The sequence below is a fragment of the Enhydra lutris genome, unplaced genomic scaffold, assembly GCF_002288905.1.
Source record: "Enhydra lutris kenyoni isolate GAN:26980312 unplaced genomic scaffold, ASM228890v2 scaffoldscaffold15, whole genome shotgun sequence".
Taxonomy (NCBI): Eukaryota; Metazoa; Chordata; class Mammalia; order Carnivora; family Mustelidae; genus Enhydra; species Enhydra lutris.
This window is the reverse complement of record NW_019154099.1, coordinates 62,645,188-62,655,410: the sequence shown is the minus strand read 5'-3', so window position 1 is coordinate 62,655,410 and position 10,223 is coordinate 62,645,188. Positions and strand designations below refer to the sequence as shown.

General features: G+C 64.2%; 1 protein-coding gene across 1 annotated transcript in view; it reads right to left on the bottom strand.

The window, feature by feature from the left end:
* Positions 1–5,041, bottom strand: part of LOC111147046 (MCF.2 cell line derived transforming sequence like) — a 127,089-nt gene extending 122,048 nt beyond the window's left edge. The window contains exons 1-2 of the mRNA XM_022502910.1: positions 4,957–5,041; positions 363–545 (exon numbers count right to left, since the gene is read on the bottom strand). Of these exons, the coding sequence (XP_022358618.1) occupies positions 363–545; positions 4,957–5,041 (268 nt within the window). The remainder of the gene's footprint in view (positions 1–362; positions 546–4,956) is intronic.
* Positions 5,042–10,223: the final 5,182 nt, after the last annotated feature.

Below are 10,223 nucleotides of genomic sequence, written 5' to 3'. Positions count from 1 at the left end.
GGACGCCGCAGAGATGCCACGCGGACGCCACGGGGACGCCGCAGAGATGCCACGCGGACGCCACGGGGACGCCGCAGAGATGCCACGCGGACGCCACGGGGACGCCACGGGGACGCCACAGACAAGCCACAGGGACTCCGTGCGGATGCCCCAGGGACACCATACAGATGCCATGGGGGCTCCATGAGAATGCTGTGGGGAAGCCAGAGGGACGCCACGTGGAGCCACGCAGACACCATGCAGACACCACGTGGGACACTGTCCTCCCAGACCCAAAACACACTCACCTCCTACAAGGACCAGAAGAGTGACTGGCAGGATTTTGAGTTTCCAAGTCAAACTAAGGTTTACAGCGCTCCTACCTGCGCGTGAGTGTGACCCTGCCGGCGGGTCTCCGACAAGCCTGAGGACATCAGGTACGTCAATCTGAGGGTCACCTTCTTCCTTCTCGGCCTCATCGTGCTGTCTCTGGGAAGAATGGTGGCTGCGTCCAGTTCCCTTGCGCAGGACCAATCTCAGGCAGTCCAACATGAGCCTGCAGGGCGAGACCCAGATCGTCAGAGGGAAATGAGCTCAGCTGGCCAAGGACCGCATGCCGCTTCTCGAGGCCCGAACAACTGGACGCAGCCTTCACAGGGTTCACTCAGAAAGGGAGGGCGTCCGTTCACAAGGAAATTCATTCTCCTCCAATGAATTCCTATCGCATCCGTGTTCACACGCACAATCTTCTTTTATGATATTGACCCAGAACAAAGGTTGCATAAACAAAAATATTATTTACTTCTGCTGAAGAAACACAAAGGCCTAGATTTCCCCCTTGACATTAAGGCTCCTGTTTCAAGGATATAAAATTCCCAATTCCCTGGTTTCAAGGTCACAGTCTAATTCACCAAACTGGCAGACTTTCAGAGCGACCGCAGACGGCTCAGATTACTTAAAAGCACGTGAAACCCTCTGAACAGGAATGCTGCCCCGAGTCCCAGATCAAACACTAAGGTACAGTCCCTCCTGCGAAAATCCAGCCAAAGAAACTCAAGTCCGGTTTTTGGGAACCAGATTTAAAGAGATAGCAGTTAAGGACACTTGAGACAGAAAGCACCAAAGTCACCTGTGGGGCGCACGGCTCCCGGCAGGCGGCTCCCAACCCCATGGTCCCGTGCTCGTGACGTCCCCCCATGGACTCGGGACCCGGCAGGCCCCGTCTTCACGAATGAAGGTGAAAATGCTCTGATTTGGACAAGGCTTACGTGCAGCTCCCCAAACAGTATCACCTTTCCGCCACGGTGCTTCTGTTCCGCCAGACGCTCGGGGCAGTTGTGTCCCGGTCTCAAGCCGCGCCCTGTGGGGAGGAGGCCGCCCCAGGGCCGAGCTCCCTCCGCTCGCCTTCCTCCCACAAAGCCCCTCGTCGTCCCAGCTCAGGCCCAGCCAGCTCTCCCTGACCGCCTGGCCCCGACGGCCAGCCTGTCTTTACAGGAGGAAGGAGCCGCCCCCAGGCGGGGCGGGACACCAGCCCGGTTCCCTAAGGCGGTGGACACGACCCGAGCCACAGCCCTGCCCAGCAAGAGACCCCGTTTCCTCCCCCGCTTCCTACCAACACGCTCTCGGCTCAGTGCTTGCCCGGCCTGTCCCGCTCCGCACCTGAGCCTCCGTCTCACCCCCACCGCAGCGGGTCCCAAGTCGCTTGTTATCCGCGCGCCTCGCGTCACTTCTGTGGGCGCGCTGCGGTCCCGGCGACGCTCTCTTGCTGTTTCCACGCAGCACCAGCTTGAGGAGCTGGCGCTGAACCGAGGGGGTGGTGAACGGTGTCCCCTGAAAAGCCCTGGGACCCGGTCCGGCGCCACCTTTCCAGGACAATCAAACCACGCTCCGCGAAGGGCACAGACAGCGGCCACAGTCAGAATCTAATGATTTCCGATGGCCTCGGTCTGGCCTGGACACCAAACATGGCACATTTCCCTGGTTAACACGAAACCAAACCCCAAACCTTTCTTCCAAATTCAGCTCAGAGACTCTCAAACACGAACAGACTGATGGTCTTCAACCCCCGGGCGGGAAGGAAGACGCCCAGCGCGCGACTGCCCCTTTGTTCCAGCGCCGGCCCCGAGAGCTCGGCGCAGCCCGACCTCAGCCCTCCCCGCAGTGGGAGATCATAAGCGTCACCAGGCACTCGGTCGCCCATCTTGAGACTCAAGCAAGACTGTCCAAGGTTTGCTTTTAATGAGTTTGTTCTCAAAATCTTGCCCTCCACCCCCGTTGGGTGAAGGACCCATGAGGCCATCCTCACCTCCACCAGCAGGGCCCCGGCCACCCTCCCCTCCTGGCAGGCCAGCCCCGAGCAACCAAGGACGGCGGGCGCCAGGGGCCTGGGGGTGGACACCTGCCCCCAGGACCATAGTCCTCCAGTGGCTCTGGGCCCTGTCACCCCCACAAAGCTCCCAGGCAAAGAGGCATAGGACAGATGGTGGCAGCTCCATGTGGTTTCCCACAGCTAATGTCACCCCAAGGGCACAGCTCAAACCCATACGGCAGGCCCATCACTGGAAAGCTCTCCAGGCACCCAGGGACTGTGCCGGGTAAGCGCCCAACCCGTGGTTTAAGCTCAGGTCGCGATCTCAGGGTCATGAGGTCGGTCCTCTGCATTGGGCTCCCCTGCTCAGCGGAAGTCGGCTTGACGCTCTCTCCCTCTCAGCCCTTCCTGCCCGCGTGTGCAGTCTCTCTCTCTAAAATAAACACACAGACATTTTTCTTAAAAATAAAAGTAATGAATAAATAAATAAATGAGACTCTCTAGGCTAGTTGAACCGCCAGCAGCCGACCGTCGCCGGCCCCTGGCTCCTCCGCCTCCCGCTGAACAGGCCTGGATAGGAGGCTAGACCAGGAGCGGTGACGGCCACCAGGTCTGGTTCTGTCCCTCTCTGGAGTCCAGGTGTCCCCCTCGCAGCACACAGGGGACTCGGGGGCCGGGTGGCAGGGACGTGGCCGAGCACAGTGGAGATCCATGCCGACCCTCCTCCTGCTGGGCCACCTCCCTGCGCACCTGCTGCGGCTGCCACAGCGTGGAGGGCATCAGGCAACCCTGCCCCGCAGGAGCTTGGAGTCCCGGGAGAGGGGCTCATGCACACCCACATCTGGGCGCAGCATCATTCGCACTCAGTGCCGTCACCGGACCCGGCGAGGGTCCCACGAAGGGGGGCACCGGGGGCACCGTGCGCTTCCCCTGACGAGACTGCTGCCTGAGGACAGGACAGCTGACTCTCCTCTCCTACTGCCGCGTCCCCACTGGAGCCCCGACCAACTGTGACAGCTGTGCCGCTGGCCCTGGGGACAACCGACCGCACGGTCAGGCGCAAGTCGCCGACATCAAACACACAGCACCCCCATCCCAGTGCAAAGCACGGGGTTCTAGGAGGGAGAAGCCGCAGGTGGAGGGGCGTCGTGCCCCGCCCCCCGCCGGGCCACAGAGCCGAGATGTCCCGGCATTTCCTGGTGACCATGCAGTCTCAGACGTCCCCTGTGGGCTGAAAGTTCTGGAAGTTCCAGTGCAGGGAGTCGGGAGCAGGCAGGGATGCGTCCCCGTCTCAAAGAGCAACGCGCCGCAGACGGGCCGCGCCAGCCCGGAGCCCACGGAGCGTCTACGAGCCCCTGCGCTGCCCACGAGAGGGGCCACCCCGGCCTCTTCCAGCGGCCACGCCAGCCAACCACAGTGCCGGACTCCGCCCGCTACTGCGTGGCCTTCTCGTGAGCAGTGCTTAGCCCGTGGCCGCTTCTGGGGGGCTTTGGTGAAGGCCGACCCCGTCTTCTCCTGCCCCTGCATGTCCGCTGCCCGCGTGCGTCCACCCGGCCAGGGGCCCGCCCGCCAGCTAACGTCTTCGCTCATGTTCTCGTGAGCAGATATGAAAGGACAAATGAAGCAAATGCTTGCGACGACGTCCCCGAGAGCCTCTTAAAGTAATCCGACGTCCACGAGGTCAGGAACCACGAGCCGTGGGGCGGGGGCACCCCGGGCCAGCTAATGGGGATCCACACACACTCCGCACCCTCCGCTCCCACGGCACGATTCTCTCCACGCCGCACGAGGTCAATAACCCGGCGGTGGCTCTCCTTCCACAGTGACAGTGACCTCACCTCAGCCCAGGTGCTGCTCTCCCAGATAAATGTCCCGTTTCCGGTTCGAGACCTGGGGGGGGAGCCTGGAGCTCAGAGAGGGAGGGGGTCACCTGCAGGCTCACCAGGGCCGGTGAGCACCCGGAAGCCCGGGCTGGTGCGGGGGAGACTCTGCTGGCGTCAGAGAGGCTTTCCGGCTGCCTGAGTCCTCCCAGCTGTCCGGTGCGCTCAGCACCCAGCTCAGCAGGGCCTGTCACGTAACCCCTGCAGGACGGCCTCCTTCCAGTGTCCTGGAAGTTCTGTCAGAAAACCTTGCCTCTCGTGCTCTGAGAAGCGGTGCCCCGGGGACCACGCGACACAGAGGGATGGGCCGGGGCTCTGGGTCCCAGGCTCCCAAGCCTGAGCCGTGGGCCTGCGTGACAGCAGCTTTCTGCACTAATCACTCCTTTGCACAACTGTAGGAGGCAGCGGGGGCGGGTGTCACAGCCACTTCACAGAAGGCAAAGCCGATACCCTCAGAGGCACCCCGAGGTCTCCAGAGGCCCAGACTGTGACATCGGGTGGGAGGGCGCAGGCCAGCCCGCAGGCAGGGAGGGGTTCCTGAGAGCCAGAGCACCCCAGCGAGAGCGCAGCCCAGGTCGGGGCAGAATCGTCCCCTCCCCCGGGGTGTGAGCAGAGGACGGGGGTGCCCAGGAAGCCGGGCAGAGGGCAGAGCAGCGGGTCTGGAAACCAGCCTCAGGCTGTCACCCCAGGGTCTGCACCATACAACTCCAGCCAGTGCGAGGGGCTCCCTCCCCGGGGCCCGCACCCCATCACCAACCTGCCAGGTGGGGTCCTCTGCCTGCCGCCGTGGGGGCCTGGACACTTGGCGGTCGGCAGCGCCTGGGGACACACTTCTATTTTCGTGGTGCCTCTGAGGCTCAGGGCCGCAGCGCATCCTGGGGCCTCCCACAGCGTCCCCCCCACGCATCCTGCCTGCTGCCCCGGGCATTAGCGCCTTCCTGGACCAGGGCTGGCGGGAAGCCTGCTGGGGCCACTGGACAGGGCTGTCCCCAGAAAGGACAGGAGGCGGTGCCAGCTCGGGAGGGAAGTCTGCTCCTCCCCAAACGCCCTCTTGCTGAAGCTGACCAGAGGAGCAGCAGCGACAGGGCCCCCTTTTTAAAAAAGTGGAGAACAGCCTTTGAAGTTGAATGAGAAAAGCCGCTCTTCTTTTCAAACTGTGGGAGTCTCTCTTGAGTAGCCCTTTTCAAAGGCAAGGCCGCTAGCCTGGGCCACCCGCCTTTCCCGCTGCCTGGCTGGGGCCCCGGGAAGTAAAGACTCTGGTGGGGGCCTCCTCCTCTGCCCCCCTGCCAGCCTGCGCGGTCACCTGTCCCAGCACCCATCCTGACACCTGATGGATCGGTGGGCGGGGGGGGGGGGGCGCTTCAGAAGAGTCTGGGATGTGGCTCTTCAAGGTGGGGTGGGGAGACACCTGCTGCGTGTGAGCAGACCTGGTGACAATGGGGAGGGGACAATGTGCACAGGGATCCACATGCCCTCCACCCTGTGACGGCAGGGACGTGCCTCCACCGAGACCTGGGTAAGGCCCTCCCACCTCCGGAAGCTCAACCAAGCCCCCATCCACCCCTTCCGCCGGCCCCCCTACCCTGGCACACCTGCCCGCCTGGACAGTCCTCCCCTCGTCCTCTGCCACAGGTGCCTCTTCTGATGCTGCTCAGGGCTGCAGGGGAGGGAAGGAGGAGAGGAGGGGAGGGGAGCAGGGGAGGAGGGTGCCCAGAAAGGCGGGGAAAGGCAGGGGCGGGGACAGTGGTGGAGGGCAGAGGGGGAGGCGGGGGAGGAGGAGGGGAGAAAGGGGTAAAGGTCTGGGGCAGGGGCGGGACCAGGAGGCAGAGGGAGGGAGGGAGGAGAGAGGGGGAGGAGACACCCCGGCTCTCCCTCACCTCTCCTATGCATCTGGTGGCCAGGGGTCATGCCAAGGGTCTGGGTTCCCATCCCTCCGCCCGGGGTAGAGCCGACCCTGTGCAGATCCGGCACCCAGAGGGGACACGGGCTGGACACGGAGTTCTGCCCCAAGGCTGACCCCGAGACAAGGGTCCTGCCTGCCTCAAGGGACCTGCCCAAAGCCAGCCAGCAGGGAGCTGGGCCTCAGCCCTGTGGCCCTCCGACCACGCCAGACTCCCCCAGCCCCCCAGGACTGGCTCAGAAGGGGCAGTGGCCGGCAGGGCAGGTGACCACAGAGCCTTGCTGTGGTCTCACCTGCGTGCGGGGCTCCCGGCCACCTGTGGGCTGTGCTACCGGGGAGCAGTGCGGCCTGGGGCTGAGGGCCGGGGGAGCAGCCCACCAGGGAGACCAGGGCTCGGGCCCCGCGGGAAGCACTGCCCGGTGCCCAACCTAGGGCCTGGGGTGGGCAGGAGATCTCGGCCACATCGATCGCCTGCAGAGGGCCTCAGGGCATGGGAACCAGGACCGTGGAGGGAGGACAGAAACGCCCCGAACGCAGCCGCAGACGAGCCTCATTCAGGGGAGGCTTCCCCACGTGGAGAGGGGCCCGGTGGGCGGCTGCTGTCCACCAAACCACAGCGTTCTGCCGAGAGGCCCCTCTAGGCACACAACACAGAGTCCCGAGGTGGGGGTGCAGCCTGAGACCCCCACCCCTAGGGCACAGCGACAGGGGCCTGGAGGGAGGGTGCCCAGCACGGACCTGCAGGAGCACTTTCCTCCTCCGGGACTGGCTGTGGAGCGCCCAGGGGCTCATGGGGGGTCCACAAGCACCCAGCGAGCACCCTGGGGGACACCCCGGCTCTGCGGGCCCAGGATGCGGTGTCTGCAGAGGCCACACTCTCCTGGGAGGTCCCAGGACGGGCCAGGACAGAGCAGGCAGAGCTCACAAGGCAGGGGGCAGGTTGGCTCAGGAAGGAGGGGCGGTTTGAGGGGAACAGGAAATTAGGCAAAGGGGAAACCCCTGTGCTTGGTCTGGAGCTGCAGAGATGGGAGGGGCTGGTCACCAGCAGCGCCCCAAGATCCTCCGGGCATCCGGGACCAGACGGGTTCCCCCCCACCGAGGGCCACAGGGCGCCGCAGTGCTCCAGCTCGGGTTTGCCTGTTTTTAAGAGCAAGTCTTGTTCCCCAGGACTGCACGGGGACCCTCTGGTAAGAGACTCTGCTGGCCAGGCCGTGGGAAAGAGCGTGGAACCGAGCAGTGAGAGGGTGAAGGGAGGCGGCCCCCGGGCTCCCCTCCCTGCAAGGGGCGCTGGGCAGGATGTCCGAACAGACGGCACCGCTGGTGCAGAAAATGAGGGAAAGGGCCGGGGACCTGCACGGTGACCCCATAGGCATGTGTGCAGGCCAGCCAGGCACAGGGTCCCGACGGGCTGGGCTTGGCCCCCAGGCCAGGCTTCTCCGGGCTGAGACCCTGCATCATCATCTCTGTGACCCCCACCAGGACGGGCTCAGACCGGCAGCCCCGGAGCACCAGCAAACCAGCCATCCCAGAACGTGAAAGTGGCCTGCTTCGGCGCCTGGTCCCAACGCGCAGTGGAAATACAGCCGACAAAGCCCCAAGACCTCTGTGCCGTTCAGAAAATGTCACGGCTCATTCTAAAGTCAAGATAATTCGGGAGGAAACAGATTCACCAGGGACAGAAGCATGCCAGCTCCCCCTCCCGCTCATTATGGCCCGAGCAGCCTTTGCGGGTCTGCACAGAAATCACCCTCACAAATGTGGCCCCGGAGCCGCACAGAAATCACCCTCACAAATGTGGCCCCGGAGCCGCACAGAAATCACCCTCACAAATGTGGCCCCAGGAAGTGCCCTGCGCAGCAGAAGTGTCAAGGGGAATCCGCTTGCAGTGTGGGTCCGTGAGAGGGGAGAGTGTGGGGGCAGAGCGCACGCCTGGGCCGGGCCCCTGTTCCGAGCTCCCGCTGCGGACTCCGGCTCAGTCCCGGAGGCGGGGCGGACGTCCGCCCGCTGATTCCGCATCTGGGATGTCGCTGGGACTGCTCTCAGCGCCCGTGAGACAATGGCCGAGCACGGGGACCCCTCGTCAGGGTCCCCACAGGTCACTGTGTCCCACGGCCAGCCTGGGACACTCATCAGCCTTCCAAATTGTCCCCATTTCTCTGATTTACTATTTGAAACCAGCATTTGAGATTACATTGTTTATGTAAAAGATTGTTTTCCCCAAAATTTCTCTATTTTTAAAAAATATTTTATTTATTTGAGAGAGTACGTGAGAGAGCGTGTCGCATGAGCAGGGGGAGGGGCGGAGGCTGAGCACCGAGCCCTGAGCGACCAGGCCCCCGGATCGTGACCCAAGCCCAAGGCAGACGCTTCACCGACTGAGCCACCCAGGCACCCCCCAAAAAGTCTCTATTAAGAAAAAGTAGTAGCACCTCAGAGGGTGAACACGTCTGCTCCCCACGGGGAGATAAGGAGAAGCAGCACGGGACACTCCTCGTCCCTCAGAAAAACGAGGTCCCCTCAGTGCGTCTCTGCTCCCACCATGCGGGGTCCAAGGTGGGGGAGGGATGAGCGGGGACATGCCTGCGGCAAGTCGGGGGCTGCTGGCCGTCCTTCGGGGGCTGCGCAGGGTTTCAGAGAAGCACTATTGGGGGAGAAGGGGTTCCCAGTCTCTCTTCCGGCCCCCAAAGAGGCCACGGGCTTGCCTAGACGCTTGTAGCAGCAGATGACCCTCCCTCACTCGCTCCTCCTCAGCTAAGTTGCCCTCGGTGGACCCCCTTCCGTGACGGTCAGCTCTGCCCATGACGGGGGCCTTCCCGCGTGTCCGCTTCCGGAAGCAAACGGCCGGGGCTGGTCCGCCCGCCCCCAGCCCCAGCAGCCACCCTGCAGCCACGGATCGCACTCAGCCGGAGGTGCGGCCGGAAGCCTCGCGGGTGTGGGGATGCTTGGGCCATCGTCACTGGCCTGGTGCCGTCCCAGGTCCCAGGCCCCACGCAGGCCCTGGGGCCTTGCAGCTGTGAACACAGACATGGCAGGGGAGCTCCCCTCCCCACCTTCACCTGCCCAACCCCGGGGCCTGGGGTGCAGGGGTGTCCTGGGCCTTCCCAGGGGAGCGGGAGACAAGAGCCCAGTCTGGGGGGGCTGAGAAGAGAACGAGGGTACAGAGGGGACAAACGGAAACCTTTCCTGAGGGCTTTTAAAGGGGAGCTGAGGAATGTACCCCAGCTGACAGCCTCGAGGGTTTTGTGGGGCAGAGCCGCTGGGGGGACAGGGAAGCACCGACGCCAATACTCCCCGGGGTGGCTCCCCTGGGCCGGCTCTGCGTCCTTCCAGGAGGGGGAAGCTCGGCCCCCAAGCCCCCCCCGCTTCCAGAGCGCTCTTCCTCCCTTCCTCGCACCGGCCCGCGACAACCAGGGCCCGGGCTGGGGTCCGGCTTGACTTGGGCCGCATCTTCCCCGCGGGGCTGCTACGTCTCAGCATCTGTGGCCCTCAGCTCCTCACCTCTGCACGTGCGCCCGGCACACACAGCCTCTGCGCTCGCCCAGCCCCGCGGGCTGACGCGCTCCCGGAGGGTCCCCCGAGCAGGGCCTTACGGGGTGATTGTGTCCCCTCAAGATCTGGGAAGACCCAGGACCTCAGAATGTGGCCTTCTCTGGAGACAGGTTCTTACAGGGGCGACAAATGTCAGACGAGGACGGGCCACCAGTCCCACCGGCGTCCTTCACGAGGGATAGATGGACACAGACATGCTCACAGGTAGACGCCATGTGACAACGAGGCACAGACTCGCGGGGATGCGTCTGCATGGGGGGGCTGCCATGGTCTACCCCCAACACCGCCAGCAGCAGGACTGAGCCTGGAGCAGAACCCCCTCATGACCTTGGGACCCCCGCCCGGATCCAGACCCAGGGACCGGGCGTCACGTTGCAGCCTGGGTGCCCCCAGAGAGTGCACAAGGCCTGTGAGCCGGTCCCGGGCTTCACTGGCGTGCCTTGGAGCAGACGGGTCTCTGGGTAGGTCGGTGCCTGCGGCCGAGGTCAGAGGAGCAGCGGGTGGCCCTGGGGGCGGTGCCATGGCCTTGGTAAGTGTGGGCGCTGCCCGGGCATCCGGGAGGGGGACACCTGCCCACCTTCAGCCCAAACCCTCAGGCTGAGAGGTT